The 18,852-nt window shown below is 33.1% G+C and overlaps 2 protein-coding genes across 6 annotated transcripts in view; both read right to left on the bottom strand.

Moving 5' to 3' along the window:
• LOC131152969 (uncharacterized) overlaps positions 1-9,709 on the bottom strand; it is a 49,765-nt gene extending 40,056 nt beyond the window's left edge. The window contains exons 1-2 of one of the 4 annotated variants that reach the window (XM_058104956.1): positions 9,427-9,709; positions 2,764-2,990 (exon numbers count right to left, since the gene is read on the bottom strand). In XM_058104956.1, coding sequence (XP_057960939.1) covers positions 2,764-2,990; positions 9,427-9,610 — 411 coding nt within the window. In that variant the 5' untranslated portion in view covers positions 9,611-9,709. The remainder of the gene's footprint in view (positions 1-2,763; positions 2,991-9,426) is intronic. The other 3 variants (XM_058104957.1, XM_058104953.1, XM_058104954.1) reach the window with 3 other exon arrangements.
• Positions 9,710-11,081: 1,372 nt separating this feature from the next.
• LOC131152968 (formin-like protein 2) lies at positions 11,082-16,713 on the bottom strand. Of its 2 annotated transcripts, XM_058104952.1 has the most exons (4): positions 16,247-16,713; positions 15,947-16,165; positions 14,820-15,083; positions 11,082-11,226 (listed from the first exon to the last, which is right to left on the bottom strand). In XM_058104952.1, exons 1-4 carry the CDS (start codon positions 16,262-16,264, stop codon positions 11,173-11,175), a joined length of 555 nt encoding a protein of 184 aa, XP_057960935.1. In that variant the 5' UTR covers positions 16,265-16,713; the 3' UTR covers positions 11,082-11,172. The 2 variants fall into 2 exon arrangements, with proteins under 2 accessions (XP_057960935.1, XP_057960934.1); XM_058104951.1 differs by having other exon boundaries at positions 11,082-15,083; positions 16,247-16,559.
• Between the last annotated feature and the right edge of the window lie 2,139 nt (positions 16,714-18,852).

The raw sequence follows: 18,852 nt of genomic DNA, 5'->3' as shown, positions 1-18,852 counted from the left end.
TGCAAACACTCTCAAGTCCCAACCCTTTGGATCTCCTTAGAGCACAAGACAATATACCAAGGGTGCTTCCAAAACTTTCCTTGCAAACATGCCTCTTTAATGCATATGCAACCCCATATCTTATCTCCTTATATTATAGGTCATTTCCTATTGCTACAAGGAGTCCTAAACAAAAAGAAAACTACCATTATTGTTATCTATTTGATTGGTCTAAGGTGAATTAGTTTATTGTTGGTGCCAACACTAGTCCTTGGTTTAGACTACATCAGTCGACCTAAACAAGTGGAAACCTCAAATTGTTTCCAAAGTTCATTGGACAATTGGTCCCATATGGATAGGAAGATGAACCAATTCCAAGAAATATACAAATAGGTATAAGAATGAATCTCGGAAAATAACCAAAAAAAACAATGATAAAGAGAGAGAGAGAGAGAGAGAGAGAGAGAGAGAGAGAGAGAGAGAGTACAATGTTTTTTGTTGTAGCTAAGAAAACTTTATAGCATAACAACTATATCATAGGTGTGCCTGTTAGGACAAAAGTGTTATATTAGAAAAGGACTTGTATCATTAGAAAGATGAGGTCTCTTGGGAGGTTTTTGCATTCATATGTGTACATAGGTGAAATGTATAAAAGAGAAGGAAGGAAGTGAAGATGGTTAGATTTGTTACAGTTCAGAAATATCCCTTAGGATTGTTGTGCATGGCAAGCAATTAGATTCATTCTTAATTTTTTTTTTTATGGTTTTAAAAGTTATGACGAAATTTTTATTTTTTTTTTTCTTAAAAAATTTGCACGGGAGTAACTGGAAAAATGTATAAGAACTTGTGTTTGATAAGGTAGATAAACTCTATAATAAGTTGAGTATTTGCACAACCAATTAAAATAATTACAATCATTATTTTTACCTTTGCAAACAATACCCTAAATACTATCTAAATAATACTCGATCTTTTCTGCCTAGGTTAATTAATATAAGTCCTTATATTAGTTAACCTAGACAGCCGCAAACACTTGTTGAATGATTTGTTAATATTAGGAATAGTCATCATGAACATACATACACTAAAGAAGGGTGAAATCCACCCTTAAGAATTATGTGTAATGCATCTCAGAGTGTATAAGTCCTCTCCCCTATCTCCATCTTATATTTGGTTCTATGCATCGCATCCATTGTTAAGCCCAAATAACTATGCCAAATGCCACACAACATACAACGACAAATTCAAAACAGAAAAACAAAATGGTTTTCTCGATCTAACTATAATTGATAACCTTATAGCACTATTGATTGTATGACAAATGGACCTTTGTTTTAGGTAGGCAATATATGTGTTTAGATTTATGAATCATTAGATTGAGAGAGCAATGGGAGGTAGTATTGTTTGGATTGGTAAACAATAGTTGGGAATTTGACTAATATTGATGGGCTTATGAAGTAGTAATTAAATAATTTGAAAATAGAATGAACACCATATGGCTCTTAATCATTGACTAGATATACAAACTAGAGAAATATAGAAGGTAATAAAATTGAAAAGCAATCTACAAGTTTAATTTGCATGTTCCAAGACGAGGTTGGATGAAGTTGATAGTGAAAATCAAATCCGAAAACCAAGTTATAGTTAGTGGCATTCAAAGGGATGAACACTAGGTAGAAGGGAAAATGCATTCAAAGTTCATTTAGTTAATTAATTCAAGCTTATAACATGTGTATTGCTTCATTAAAGGCTGAATTAATCCTAAGATGCATGCCATCCCATTGATCATAAATATTATATAAGATATATCTCTACTGCAAAGTATGCCTATGATATCAATTATTGCTTAAACTAATATTTGAGTTCAAAATCTAGTTATCACACATTTCATCCCAACCTCAAATAAAGATGTACCCAAAAGTTTCAAGCACAACAAGCTGGTGTGCATTTAAGTGGTTAAAAAAAATTCTAAAGGTCCACGCATTTGTGAAGATTTAAGTGGTTCAAAAATCTATTTGTTTCACATTTATGAGGATATGTTCATTGCAAGATCAAGGTATTATTCTTTTAGTGAGACCAAAGCAATGATTTTTTCTTCCCCAAAACTTCTAAAGGTCATTCGTGTTGAAAGAAAAACAATAAAAAAAAAAATGGACTTAGTGAAGATAAGATGAAATTCCTCAAAGTTAAAGAAGAGAATGCAATAATTGCACACTAGTGTACATATGTACAATTTTAAGTTGAATTTGTTTCACCTAGCTTGGACCAACTAATATTTAATCATAAGTTAATTGATTTAGGACATAATTATTAGAACAACATTGGTAATCATGTTCTTAACAAATTTAAGGAATATAGAGGGAAAATATACTTGCTTTAAAAGCCCTTGTTTAGAGATTTGAAACTTGTCAAAGTTTAAGGTCTAAAATCATATCCCCAAGAAATAATGTTGAAGTGATAAGGGGATAGTAAGTGATAAATGCAAAAGTGGCTCACATGCTTATGAATTTTATTTTTTATTTTTAAATCCTATGGATAAACTGGAAATATCTTTAAAATATCATATGAAATTAAAAGTGGAAACCTAATGTGCAAAATTAAGAGTATCATATGTGAAATTAAAAATATCGATTTTTTTTTTAGCATGATGAGAATGCAGAAAGTTAGTATCAACTATTCCATCTGCAAAATTAAAGGTTTTATTTCCTTCTCAACATTTTTAGGGTAATCATTAGAATGTCTAATTTTATATAAGTCGATACTAGGGGGAAAACACATAAATACCTTGTATTTGACAGAGACTGCAAAGGTCCCAAGAGCACGATTGCCTTCTCGGAGTTCTAGGATATCACGTGCAAGTTGTCTTGCCGTAGATTCCACAGAAGGGCTACTAATGCATTCAAACTCATTGCAAAGCTCACCAAAGTCCATGCCATCAACAATCTTATCAGCCTCTGATATTTCAGTCATAGGATCACGAGACAATTCAATCCCATTAGAGTCATTTGTGACTGCAAAATATTGATAGCCTTTAGAGGAAATTTTGTTTTGATAAAGAATTAGAGATGCTTTCAAAATGACTTATCCACCATTAGCTCTAAAAAATTGGTACTATCACTATCTTGGATGACCATCTTAAATGCAAGTATTTATCATATAGCGAATGTTAACATTTGAAAGTAAACCTTTTTTTTTTCCATTTTTTCATTCTACTAATCAAAGCTCACCTTTAATTAGTTATATTGCATTTTTAGAGTAGTCATACAAGGCAAAGGTAGAACAAGTAAACAAAAGGATTGAAAAAAGTCTACATGGAATTACTGTTGTATGTTATGCTAATTATACTTATAAGTTATCAAAAAAATTTTATCAAATATTTTCTAAGGAAAAAAATTTTAAAATTTATTTCCCAGGAATTTTTTCTTGTTAATACCTAATTTCATCAATCTTCATTCCTCTTCAATTGCACAACGTTGACATTGATTAATATTAATCATGATATACTTCTCTCCTTGAATTACAACTTTAAATGCCAGAATTTAATACTAATTGCTAAAAAGAAAGTGTGTTGTTTAGTTTAAATAGAACTAATTCTCACTTGAAATTGCAGCATTTCAGGGAGTTAGAAGAACGATCACTTCCAAGATCAATTAGAACACTAGTTTGAAATACTAAAATTCCATAAATTTAAATAAACACGAGGGAAAAATTTGAACAGTTCTTAGCATGGTTTCTATGCCAGTGCAAATAAGTTGACTTATTGGCATTGAAAAATACAAATTATCATTAAAATATGACCAATACAAAGAATAGCACCCATTAGTCCATACATGAAGTCCTAAAGTTACATTGTATAATATGTAAGTTGCGGGTATATCCTAAGGCTTATGGATTTGTGTATTTAAAGCTTCTAAGCAATTGCCTTCCCAAAAACTTTAGTATTTCATGCAAGAGTCCTCTCGCCATTATAAGAATGGTAGCTAATGTGTTTAAAAAATTTTGTGAAAAATTTTACCAAATTATATACATCAACAATTTCGTCAGCCTCTAGTCATGTCATTCTACCAAAAAAAATTTTGTATATTCTTTGCCAAACCATAACAAGCAAAAATAATACAAGGAATGTACAACAATAGACATGGAGTTGAACCTTAGCCAAAAAGAATAAAAACCTAAAACAACAAAAAGATACAAAAGTAACCCCATCAAAAAAATATTTGTAATAAAATTTTCTTAAATGTCCAACCATCCCACTGCCTTTTTAAATTTCAAGTTGACAATTTGAAGAGTTTGCTAGGTAAGAATTGAAAACAAGCAGGAGTCTAAATTTTTTGAAAAAATCAACTAGTTAAAGAGAAAGAAGAGACACAAGCAAGCAATAATGCCTAATTGAAAAATGTTTATGAGCAAAGTGGATAGATCTCTATATGCTTCAAGTGCTCATGGAAGATAGAATTGTGAACAATTCAAGTAACACCGTGGTTGTACAGTATAACAAAGTGAGAGATAAGAATAAAGTGGCAAAAAATTTCTCTTGTATCCCTCTTTACCATTCATCCATTTTTAGAATTGTGGTTGGGGTAGCTAGGATATTGAAAGTAATGAGAGATTTCCTTTGGTCAAGGGTAGGGGAAAAAAGAGATCATTTGGTTAGTAGGGAAGATGTATTTAGGTCTAAGTTAGAGGATCATTTGGATCTTAGAATTTTGTTTCTAAAAGACTACCTTTTTGGATAAATGGTTGTAGCAATTTCCTTTAAAGGAGAACTCTCTATGGCATAAATTTATGAAAAGTAAATTTTGTTTACATTATGATGGGCAGGATATTAATTAGGTTTTAAGATGTTCCATGAGGAGTCCTATGAGAAGTGTTGCTTATATTTATCCTTTGATTATTCCTTGTATAAAATATGTTCTAGCCAATGGATCTTGAATCCTTTTTTAGGGAGATGCTTGGGTGGGCAATTATGCCCTTTTCATTTCATTCCCTCATTTATATCATCTCGATCTCTTTAGTTTATAATAATGTTTTTATTCCCTTCCTTAACTCAAATGCGCCTAATTCATTGTTAGTTCTATTGGAGTCTTATCATTACTCATGTCAGAGGGACAGTCAAAGTTGGGATTTAGGCTTCCTAGGTTTCTATTTTTCAAATCTTTGTTTAAGCATTTGATCAAATCATTTAAATCCTTTCCCCGTCATTGTTTCATTGGAAAGCTAAAGGCCTAGATAAGATTAAGGGGTTTATTTGGTTGGTTGTTCTTAATAGAGTTACCAACAACAATTTGCTGCAGTGTAGGATAGGAGCATTAAAGGCGTTATCTCAGGATGTTTGCTTCTTGTGTTTTGATAAAATAAAAAAATAAAAAAACAAATTGCTTCACATCTATCTTTGCATTGAACTTTCTCTCAGGGAATTTGTAATAATCAATTGCTCTTTTTGAGGAGAATTGGGTTTGCATGGATTTAATGGAGAAATTATACATATAGTTTCTACAGAGTTTAGGAAGAGAGTGATGGTTTAGCTTTATGGACTCGTGGAATCTTTGCACTTTTTATAGGGAATATGAAAGTAAAGGAATGCTCAAATATTTTCTAGAGAAGTAATCTACAACTTTGCACTAGGATAGGATTCAATACTTGGCTTCTCTGGTCTTTTTGCACTTCGCGGTTTTGAAGGTTGTCTTTCTAGTATCTTTGGAGAGATTGAAAGATGGTTTTATTTTGATTGTTTTCTAGTCTATTTTGGTTTCTTCTATTTTATAGGAGAATCTTTTCCTCCTTTTTAGACATTTTTCATCTTCAATGAATCTATTTTCTGTTTCTATAAAAAATATAGAATAACAAAACAAAAAAGGAGAAAATTTGGCATGCAATTAATGTAAGTTTTAGCTATCATATCATCGATCAAATGAAGTCTCATTAGCATAATTGGATTGATACAATAGATAGCTTTTAGGAGTCTCAATACCCAATAAGTAACAAAATTGACCCATGTCCTTCATCTTAAACTCATGCAATTATTTCACTTACACAAACTTGTAGTCTCAAGACTAGATACAATAAGGGTGCATTTATTTCATGGGCTAAAGGGGGCTAGGCTTGGGTAGTCCAACTTTAGCCCATGTTTGGAGCAACAAAAGTAAACAATAGGATATAATACCCGCCGAGGGGGGGGGGGGGGAGTTTTCTTTTGCATATGGGCTAGAGATGACCACTCCCCTTTTCCCCCACCTATAGACCAAAGGCATAACAACCAAAAAGAAAAATAAAATCACTTATATGTTTATCATGTCCCTTACAATGGTAGACCAACGCATGAAATATGATAATTATTATTGTTAATCCTCTCAAATTCTACCAGTCCGCTCCAACTACACAAAATTTTATCTTTCAAAACAAAAACACTAAGAGAATAATTAAGCTATGAGATAAACAATGACCAAAGAGAGCAAACTCAAAAGCAATTGGGAGGAAGCCAACTTAGGAAATGGTAGACTGTAAGTGGTTATCCTAGATCCAAGAATCTTGTTTAAGTTGATAAAGAGCACAAGGCAACTGCCAAACATAGCCAAAATGATGAGGTTATGAAGAGGACACACAAACCCTTTTCTTAAGGATGTCGATGCAAAATTATCCTCTTAACATTTAGCTAAAAGAGAGGCCAAAGATGAACTATCACAACAAAAATTCAAAGTATAAATAGTAATCATTTTGGTAAAAGAAGCAAAATTTTATTTAAGACGTTTCTTTTGAGAGAATTATTTAGCCACCAAATGTGATTTATAATGCTTATGAGAACCATGAGACTACCTTTTTTTTGTCTTTTTTCTTTTAATATTGTGCACTCATTTGCATCCAATAACATTTTTATCCTTAGTGACAAGAACTAAATCCCATGTAACACTTCTCAAATGTTGCTCGCTCTTCTTCCATTGCATATGTCTATTACTCATAAAAATAAGGTTCACTATAAAAGTCACTATAGGCAAGAAAAATAAAATGATAAGGAGAAAAGCAAGTATTTAGAAGTCGAATTTAGCAAGTCTATCAAGTTGAGCACAAGCATGATAGGGTGCCATTGTTTATATTGAATGGGATTTGTAACCATATGATGATAATCGAAACTAGGCAAGTAAAAGCTAATGTGAAGATGGATGGAATTGACACTTTTGGTGATAATAGACCAATGGAAAAGGAGGCATATGCAAGAATGGGAAGTAGAGTTACACAAAAGAGTAAAGTCAACTCCTCAGAAGACTAAGTGCAAGGGGGTACTCTGTTAACGTTGAATAAGATTTCCAGCATCTATAGAAGACTCATTCAAAGGAAATGGATCAATATGAACAAGATCATCTTTGGAGAGAACAATAAGAGGATGTGTGAGGAAAAACAAATACGTTCAATGAAAACAACATGATAAGAGACATATGGCTTCTCTAATGGTGGATCATAATATCAATATCCTTCTTTTATTAATACCTCACAAGAAACACAAACAAAACAAGCACTAAGCTTATTATGTTATTGATTTGGAAGAAGAACGAGCAAGCCAATAAAAAGACAAAAAGGACGGAAAAAATTGGTAAATGACCCAATAAATTTCATAAGGAGAACACTAGAATGAAGAGGTTCGCTTCTTTAATTAAAGCTGCAAACCACAATAAGAACAACTTCACTTTAAAAGGAGAGGAAGAAAAAACGGCAATGCACTCAATGTCAAGAATATGCTTGTGCTTTTGCTTTGTTACATCATGGTGCCTCTAAACAAGAAGAACTATGGAGGGTGATAGGTACATTAAGTAGAAAAACCATCAAAAAAAATATTTCCCACCGAAATTAGACCAAATGCACCTTTAATGTAGAACCATAAAGTGAAGATAATAATAAATATTGAAGGAATAGGTTTACGCAACATGAAATACACCAACAAAAGAAATTATAATTAGCAATAAAAGAAACATGATATAATGAGTGACCTTTTGTAAGAACTATAGATGGTTCCACCACATAAATATAAACTAGAGAGAAAGGAGTAATAGAAACAAATGTGCATTCATTAAAGTTAAAAGTTGTCAATTTAGAAATTTTTTGTCCACTAGAATCAATATGTCACTCACAAAAGCATCTCCTAGAACACTATAAACCAAAACACTTATTAGACAAATAACTAACCTAGAAAGCCATAGAGATTATTAGAAGGATGAGTGTCCAAACAAATTTATGCTAATTAAAGTTGATAAAGATGTAAATCATCTCGACATAACCTCACTGAAGTATTGTCCGCTATAGTCTATTAGGCCTCATGATTTTGCCTCACAAAAGATGCTTTAGAAGGTTAAATTGTTTTATATATCCAAGATCTCTCTAATACACACCTAATGCAAGATTGAGACACTAAATGTGTAAATATGGAAAAACTTAAGACAACATCTAGGTACAAAAGTAGCCCATAAAAAATATTACATACCAATATCATTTTTTTTTCTTCAATGTTCATAATCTAGTGCTTACATAATAATTTGGAACTAATTAACCAACTTTAATTTTTAGCTTAAGTAAACCAAAATAAAACATAATAACAACCCCCATTGTTTCTTAGTTTCTACTTTTGTGCCTTACATTGAAAAAAAAAATAACAATAACACATTCTTCTCAATTGCTAGTTTTTTGTATTAATTTGTTCTAAATTTTCTACTATCGTGGTGACAAATGGAAACCAGAACATCTTATTTTCAGTTGTTGTAGTAGCCTATTGCCACAACAACTTAACATCATCAAAAGTCATTTTGTGAAATAAATCACCACGCAACACAATTTTTTAATGAATAAAATAAAAATAAAAATTTTAAGTGAATTTTAAATAAAATTAAAATGAAAATTCCTAAATTTTCAAAAAATTAAAAAATTCAAAAAATATTTCCATATTTTTAAATCTTCATGTATGATAGGCTTGTTCTTAGAATGTTAGACAATGAGCTTAAAAATATAAGTATCATGTAAAATAAATATTAAGTAATTTTTTATCTTACTAATTTTTAATTATTGGGCCGATTCTAGCATTGGCCCAATTTTAGTCCAACCAAATATTAAATATACAAAGCTTTTACATCTAAATCTGTCCAAAGCATTTTCTTTCTTCTTCAAACTGACCCTATCTTTTCACAAACATCAATTACGAAGTGTGAATTTTTTTTCACTACTAGTATTACTATAATATATATATATATATATATATATATATATATATATTGTTATAATATATTAATAAATTTAAAATTAAAGAAAATAATTGGTGAAAAAAAAAATTTAAGATATATATTGCATGAACCTTCAAAGATACTAGTCTGCATTACCATATATGCATTATTTTACAATAAAACACGCACAATATTTATAAAAGATAAATATTGGCAGACAGCAGACACATAGAAAAGGGGAGAGAACCTCTTAGTTGGCGGTGGCGGTGGCGGCGGCGGTGGCCATGGTGGTGAAGAAATGGGTTGGAAGAAAATGTGCTGTTGGTGGGGCCGTCAAATAAGCGTAGGTTTCTCAGGCGGAGTCCGGTGGCGGTGAAAGTGCTGGCAGTGGCCGTGGCGGCGGTGGCGGCAGGAGTAGTGAGAGCGCGCATCCCTCCTCCCCATTCTGCTGTCGTGGCAGGGGCGCCACATGAAGTCGTATGGGCCTTTTTCGGATAATAACGGATAAGGCTGTGCGACTCTGGTTGGTTCCGCATAGCCATTTTGTTTTCCCCGGCTTCTTATTAGTCCCACATATCTGTGGGGCCCACATTTTATGTTATATGCATACCAGACGCAGCAAGATTTCAGTAGAAGTTGGACTTGGGCTGTCTTTCAAGATCTTATTTGGGCTTGGGCCTCACATATTCCCAACCCTAGTATTTTGATATTGGGCTTAGGATTTGTTTATAAGCTAGACGACTGATTTTTAAATGAACTCTTGTGGTGGCTTCTATATTTGTATAGCTAGTACACACTTCAAATGCAACACTGCAAGTTAATAAATTTAAGTAATATATTTATTTAATTTCAAATAGAGTTTAATCCTTATTTGAAAGCTTGGAGTTTAAACTTTGTATTTAGATTTTTTTGGATTTAGATGAAACGGCTTTTATCGAATTTTATATGATTCAAAATTTAAGGTCTGAAATTCATGTTACCGGATACTATTTAAATGAATTTTTTAGAAAAACTGAGAATAGATTGTCAATTGAGAGAAACCTTGCATGCTTGACAAATATCGAGAAAGTGATAAGTAGAATCGGTGTCTTAAAAAATGTAAATTTTTCAAGATAAAAAATAATTGAAATGAATTTGATTGAGCTAAGAGAAGCGATAATAGCACGCCCTCTATGATTTCTTGAAATTGGATGAACTTCATAAACTTGACCAAGATACAAGATGATTACGAAACAATTCAACATTAGAGTGGGAGATAATTCAACAACAGAAAGTAGCATGAATTTGCCGTAATACAAGGTTAATATATATACATACAACATGAAATGGTTGTGGAGATTGAGGCTACTAGTACTTATCTTGCGTAGCCTGTGACTCGCACTCAACTCCAGTTATGCAAGTTGAGAAATTCCTTTTTCATGAATGTAGACATAATTTGGTTTTCAAACCTAAATAGATTACAAGTTAGTGACAATTTTACTGAACTTCGTAAACGTACATCTCTCACAAATTTTATCTCTCTTGGTTGCCATTCAATTGAGGTATTAAACTCTCGTTCTGCATGTTATAGCAATTATTATATTATAAAAAAATTCCTCATTTAAATATGCCGAATGATTTTTTTCTTCTTTTAAAAACGATAGGGGCTCGCCAAGCATGACAACTAGCATAAATTAGTTCAAGATATTCCCATAGAAAATCAAATTCAAGACTTCATGCAATCACTCGTCAACTTTAGTAATCCGCACATTATCGAGAGGTAAAATAATCTTTTCTTTATATTTACCTTTTTAACCCTTTCAGAAGAAAGTATTGGAGGAGGATGCTTGTGTTTCAACATACCTCAGTCCTACAAGTAATTTGGCAACAAAATTGGGGAGGGGGCCATATGTGGCTCAAAGGTTGGAAGAAAATTAATTTGCATGCATTGATTAAAGGAGTCTTACATATATCTTCATATACATATTACATATAATCCCATTGCAGTGGCTTCTCACACTGAGCAACTTGGCACCAAACATCTTGAGATGATCCCCAGCATTTTCTTCTGTGCAAAAATCAAAAATTACAAGAATTTAAAATCAAATTCAAATTTAAAGGTATGAACAAAGTAATCAACATCGAGGAGAAAGTCTTCAACAGTTGCGTTCGCTTTAAAATAATTTAGATAAGCAAAAGACTTTTATGTATTATAACATAAATCCCATGAAAAATTATAAGAAACCCATAAGAAAATGTTTCATTAACCAAGTTTTGGACCCAAATGGTGTCATGAGAAATAATTTTATCTCCAATGCGCTCATTAAATTTGGAGACTAATGGAGAACGCGTGATTTGAGTTTCATTCAGCTCTGCACAAATTTAAATTCAAGATTCGAAATCCACTCTCGAACGCATCTTAAGTAAGCCAGCCTCAAATGATAAGCAAGTTCTGTATGATTGAAACTTTCAACTCAGTAGTCAAAATTATTATTACTATTATCACCAAACCAACCATTGGTCCAAGTACCCATTGTGTTGGAATCGCGAAGCCTGACCTTAAAGGTTAACTAAAAGTGAACCCAAAATACATTGCCTAGCTGTGGCAAGACCAGCTATTTTGAAGGTTGGTCACTATCCTCCCTCAACCAGCCGACTTTGGCTGATATCATCGACTGTCACAAAGCTTCAATTGCATGGAGTTCGTCACAATGACAAGCCTGGGTTTTGCAGATGACATTTGAACTCTAAAACACAACCAAAAATGTTAAGTCTGTACCAGATTGGCCGATAATTTATCCAAACACAATTAGACAATAAAATCAAAATGCCTTCAAATTAATTGGGGTGGTGTGAATATTGACCCATCTCCACTTTCCTTCAAAATCATGGTTTTACACATCTTCTATCTTGTCCACACACCTCAGTTCCTAATATTTCCCACACCTTGTCTCATTCCAACACCTCAGCCACAATCCTCACCTAATATTTCTACCCCTTTCACTTGAACCTCAGGCCTTAGCTTCTTCCTTTTCCCCTTCTCAACACTTACCCATACCTCCTCTCTCATTGCAGTTCAATTTTTCCATATCAATTCCCTTCTCAATATCACTCGTACCAACTGATGGCAACCCTCCACTCACCACCCAACCATCCAAGACTAACTCTTTTAAACAATGAGTGTTTCAAGCCTCCAAATATCCCATCTCTCCTTTTAGAAATTCGATTTTGGGGCCTACTAGTCACACTAAGGACAAACACTATCCCCCCCATTGGTGGACAGCTATGCGATAAGAATACGACACCTCAAAATTGGCACTCACCTTCTCAAAACATCATTCACTGAAAATGGGTGTATCATGCCAAACAGTCTGCCAAAGGCATAAATTACACAAAAAGCTTTCCTAGCTGCTAAGTGCTTCCATGAACATCCTAGCATGCAGCATCAATTGTTGGCCCTAGAAATATATCACGTCTAATAATGTCCATCAATACACTCAATGTCTCACCTATACCTAGTAGGTTGGCATCGTGGTCTTTTTCTTCAGTCTTTAAGTAATTTTGATCTCATAGCATTCTCCAGTGTCAATTAGGCCAGTGATGCCGATGACAAGAGAGCCACCATGGCTATTATGTCTTCCCGGATAAAAACTTGATAAGCTGGTCCTCACATAAATAATGTATGGTCATTTGGTCTACCCATTCTACAGTCCTACATCCACTCCAATAGTCCTACAATCTCTGAATATATAGGTTCTCTCAATTCTTCCAACCAAAGCCATCGTTTATCCAGGTACATCAACAACCAAATTTTATAGGAGTAACACAAGATATGTATGACCTTTACATGTAAATCAAATCAACACACTCTCATGTAAATCTTATGCTAGCCTATCCTTTAAAGGGCACTCAATTGGATTTCCACAATGCCTTTGGCACACCATGAATTACCTCCTAAACATGTATCGTTAACAAGCTCACTTTTTCATATTTATACAACAAATATAAAAGTACAACAGTGTGAATCATTTACTAGACAAAAATATATTTACTTTCTAAGAGTAAAACATAACATTTATAGACAGAATTAAATTCAATCATAATTAGTTAGTTGCTTTTGAAAGTAATTTTAGATGGCATAAAGCTTAAACATAATTTTTTTTTTTTAACAAAAAAATGAAAGTAATAGTTCCCCTAACTTTTTAAAAATATGTATCAAAATGATTAGACTCTGTTCATGGTTTCCTTTTATCAGTTTAACAAGTCAACACTCAACACATGAAATTAAGTCAAGTGGCATCACATCCATAAAGAAAGGTTAAAACTAATTCTCCAATATTGAGGAAGAAGTTCAGATCTTATGGAAAGGTTAATTTCTGATGAAGAAAAAAAAATAGTGCGCGACCATCACCAATCACTGCTGGGTGTGTGACAGATGGGTGTGGAAAAATGGAAGTCAAGAGTTGAAATTTTCACCATAGCAATAATGTTCATGTGGTTGTTTTCAAGGCGTGAGACACTCCCCACTCACCACTCACCTCAATAATAACAATAATAATTACAATAGCAATGGCAATAGCAATAGTAAGGACAATGTAAAAGTTAGAATGCAAAATATACTGACCCTTTGGAATTTAACAAAACTAAAGCTTTTAAAATTTTAAAGTTTAATATAATCTTCTAAAATTTGACAAAAACACAAAAATAAAGTGTTAACCTTTCTTTTTTTTCTTTTTTCTTTTTTTTTTGTTTTATTACATTAAAACTTCAACCACCAACGAGTCCTTCGGACCCTCTGGTGCAACACCAAACCTACGGATCAGCATCCTCCACCCTCACAACTATGCTATTATATAAAGGGAATTCCCCAATCCGGTATCATCTTTCAAAAATATCAAATTTATCCCTGTAATTATCAATAAATATTCCAAAATACTCTTTTAACTACCCACAATTTTTTAAAAATATTTTTATAATTATGTCAAATTTATCCATATTACCTTATAACTATCTACAACTATCCAAAATGTCCTTATACTATTTAGTTTTTTATTATTTTCTTTATAACCTTTTAAAAGTTTAAACAAACGGAAGAGCACGCACATACAAGTTGCCCATGACCGGTAGTAATGAATTGGGTAGAACTCTACAATTGGGTCTATAACGTCATTATATGTGACTCCAATATTGTGTTTGGGAGCATTCATTTAAAATCTTAGATTTAGATTTGAATAGATTTAAATAAATTTTAATATAATTTTATATTAAATCTAATTAAATTCAAAACTAAAAATTATCCAAACATAGTATAAATATTTTTCCAATTCTAATATTTCATAGAACAACTCTTAATATCTTAAAATTTTCAGACTATCTTAGACGCTTGATGGGTTTTCTTTGTTTGTTTTTCTTTATATATATTTTAAAAAGTCTTATTTTTACATTAAAATTAGAGAAGGTCCACAAGTCTAATTTTTTAATTTAAAAAGCTCATAAATTTTTGAAATCACGAAAAAAGTGAACATTCTTTTACTTAAATTGAAGAGTAATAATGGTTTTGCTTTAACAATAATAAATAAATAAAAATACGCACAGAAGAATAAACAAATCAAAAATGAACGGAGAGAAGAGAAGAGAAGGGAAGGGAAGGGAAGGGCGCACCCGCTTAGAAGTGCCGAGGAGCTCGGGAGGGATTTTGTAGAGATCTTCGTCGACAGCCTTGGGAGGCTTGGCGGCAGCAGACGGCGGCGGTGGCGGTGGTTTAGCTTTAGGGTGGGCGGTGCGGGTGTGGGCGCGGACGTGGGGCAGCTTTTGGGGCGTGGGACGTTTGCTTGGCGGCTCCGTCACGTCACACACCTTCCCTTGCTTCTTCTGCTCCTTCACTTGCGGATTTCTTCTCTCTCTCTCTCTCTCTCTCCCCCTTGTCTGTTAACGCCACCATTAGTATGTCAAACCCCCCATCATTATTTTCTCATCATCACCAGAACAAAAGCAAACATATCATAATAATCACATTCATCATTTTGTTTGGCCCTTAATTTTTGTAAAATTACTATCCCCCCCCCCCCCCCAAATATTTACCTTGCGCGGGTAAAAAGATAATTTCACAAAATATGATCATGTGTTTATCACGTGATTAATAATAAAAAATTTTAAAATTAAAGATTAAGGGAATGATTTGCAATTTAGTAAATCTCCAGAAAGCAAAAACCAGCTGTATGCATCTATCCTCTAATCTAATTAATTGTTTACTCGTCCCTTTAATTTTACTCCTCGATTTGACTACTTGCATCAGTTGCATGATCTGAGGACAATCTTCTTCCTTTAAATATGTTGGAATATTCTCGACTCTTGGAATCGTTTTCAAAAAAAAATTATCATTTTAAGCTTTGTGATCTCATGCAAAATTCAAGAATCAAAATCTGTAAAACCATTTTTTCCTGCTAATTTGCAAAACAAAAGTAGAATGTTATCTAAGTATGAACTTTTTTCTGGGTAAAATACTAAAGAGGACTTGAGCAAACTAGGATAAAATTTTTCTTAAACTTTATTAAGATTTAAGTGGTGTCAAATGAACACTCTTAAAGAAAGAAAGAATTATCCAGTGAAGGTGGTGGTGTCATGTCGTCTCCCCTGCTTTTGCAGTTTCGTTCCCGAAACGGAAGGAAATTCAAAAGAAATGAACCAAACAAAACGTCTGTATTTGAGCTCTTCCATTTTTCTCGGCAGCCAAACACCCCCATTATATTCCTCCAAAAGAAGAGAGAGAGAGAGAGAGAGAGAGGAACCTTTCTGGGTGGAAAAACAGAGGAGAGAGGAGGCTTCTTGATGTCAGAATCGACGTAGTGACCGGTGGAGGCGCCGTAAAGATCGCATTCGCCGGAGGAAGAGCTGTAGCGGAGCAGGCCGGCCTGCCTCGCAGACTCGAAATACTGAGTGATGGGGAGATCGTTGGCGTAATCCCAGTTCCCAAATGCCGGGATTTGGCCGCTCCTCTTGCACTCCTTCTGTAAATTTCCCCAAGAAAAATTTATCAGTTGAGAGAGAGAGAGAGAGAGAGAGAGAGAGAGAGAGAGAGAGGAGCTTACTGCAACATTAACATCCATGATGACTGGAGATAAAGAGTGGTCGGGGCGGCGGCGGCGGGAGCAGAAGAGGCCAAAATTAAGTGAACAGAGAGAAAGAGAGGGGAAAAGTAGGAAGAAAGTTGGGGAAGAAAGGGATTTAGTGGGTTTTTAACAGAATTCGATGGAGTTAAAAAGGGAAGGGAAGATAGAAGAGCACAAAATTAAAAAAAAAAATCAAACAAAAAGGGAAAAGGCTATGCGAAAAAAGTCTTTCTCTGGATTCCCCAGAAGCTCCAGAGCATAGAAAATGTAGTACTCTGTGCGAAAATGAAATGACCCCCACCACCCCGCCCCTCTATATAATAATATCACAGAGAGAGAGAGAGAGTCTCACACTGTAAAGCCAGTGTGAAATGTGAATGCAGACAATCCTGGTTTTCGCCTTTTAGGGAGGGTTTTATTTATTGGCTCTGCATGATAGGTAGGTCTCTGGACATAAGAACAAAACACATTTATATTTCTTCAGGTCATAAAAAGTTCCAAAATTTAATCTCATGAAACATCCAAGAAATTTTTAAAGTTTTAAAAAAGCACATATTGATATATTTTTTTCTAAAAAATAAATTTAATTTAAAAAAAATTAAATTAAATTGTGGGATGAAAAAATTGGTTAATTTTATTTTTTGGATTCAATTTCAATTTGTAATTATTATTATTATGCCGGTTATCATTTTAGTTTTTAATTTATAATCTTATTAGTCCAAGAAACAAATTTATATTTTATAAATATATAAAATATATATTATTCATGCAAATTTATCTTATGTCGTTGATCGGTTGTATATAAACTAGTATTAATTTTTTGCATATTTGTAACTAGTGAGATTTAGTTCATATTTTTTGATAAATTAAAAAAAAATTAAGTATAGTTTAATGCACTATAGTTGAGGGCATGGATTTTTTAATTTGCTTGAAGTAGATGTTTTATAAATTAAATGAATGAGATTTACTATTACATGGCGAGTACATGAGTATTATATCCGCATTTAGGAATTACTTTACCTTATATTTGGAAGAAATTTTGGGTTTGAATTTATATGGATTTGAACAAAATGAAATATAAAATTATATTAAATTTTGGACCTTAGTTTTGAGTTTGGATGGATTTGAAGAAAATTTAATGTAATTTTATATTTTATTTTGTTCAAATCCATGTAAATTCAAATATGAAACCTCTTCCAAATATAAGGTAAAGTAATTCTTAATTGTGGATATAATACTCATATACTCGTCATGTATTAGTAAATCTCATTCATTTAATTTATAAAACATTTGCTTTAAGCAAATTATATGAGTGGAATCCATCACAATGTGATGAGAAAGGATAGGTTAGATGTCAATCAAGTCAAGAGATCGCTGGATTTTATAATTATTAAAAAATATATGAAAATAAATTTTTATATGTACTGTTCAAAATATAAAGGACATGTGACAAAATTTTAGGAGCTCATATCTAATAATGTAATTTAAAGTTTGTTATTTGAGTGTTGTATTTTATATTCTTGTGCACAACACATGGTCTCTATTAGTGTGTGTGCGCCCACCGCAATGCTTCCTCACTAGGTCTTTCTTATTGAAGACGTTTCACACATCGAGGGCTCAAGGGACTGTCAACCCTCCTTGTGCACCAAGGCCTTCGCATGGAAATCCCATACTTTTAGTAGATTTTAAGTGAAGAACCCTTATGAAAATATGAGCCATAACTCAAACTTGAAGAAAAATGCATGACATATAGGGAGATGATTTGAAGCCAAAGTTTCAAAGGAGGACAAGGTGTACGAATGTATGCATGAGCATATATAGTGTGTAAACATGTACATGCATGATTTTGCATGAGTGAATGTATGTGCATATGCAGATGTATGTGTCTGTATGTCCACATGTGTGTGGAGGGGATTTTGTATGCATGAGCATAGTGAATGCATGTACATCCATGAGTGCATACTTTCATAGCTGTGTGTGTTGGGTACATGAGTGAATGCATATGGGGTTTAAAAGTAAATGGCAAGATGCATGAACATAGGCATGTATGTGAAGATGCATATGAATAGATGTATACAATTATGTCTATGTATGAATGTATATCACATGCATATAGGTAAATGAAGATGTGTGCATAGATATGTGGAAATATGTATATGTGTCTGTGTATGTGAATGTGTGAGTATGCATTATAAGAGTTTAGAAATGCATATATAGAAGTGTATAGATACATCCATAAGTGCATACTTTTATAATTGTGTGTTGGGTACATGAGTGAATGTATATGGACTTTAAAAGTAAATGGCCAAATGCATGAACATAGGCATGTATATGAAGATGCATACGAATAGATGTATACAATTATGTGTATGTATGAACTTATATATCACATGCATATAGGTAAATGAAGATATGTGCATACATATGTGGGAATATGTATATGTGTCTGTGTATGTGAATGAGTGAGTATGCATTATAAGAGTTTAGATATGCATATATAGAAGTGTATAGATACATCCATGAGCGCATACCTTTTATAACTATGTGTGTTGGGTAGATGAGTGAATGCATATGGAGTTTAAAAG

This window comes from Malania oleifera, chromosome 4 (genome assembly GCF_029873635.1).
Source record: "Malania oleifera isolate guangnan ecotype guangnan chromosome 4, ASM2987363v1, whole genome shotgun sequence".
Classification (NCBI taxonomy): Eukaryota; Viridiplantae; Streptophyta; class Magnoliopsida; order Santalales; family Ximeniaceae; genus Malania; species Malania oleifera.
This window is presented reverse-complemented; position numbering and strand designations above follow the sequence as displayed.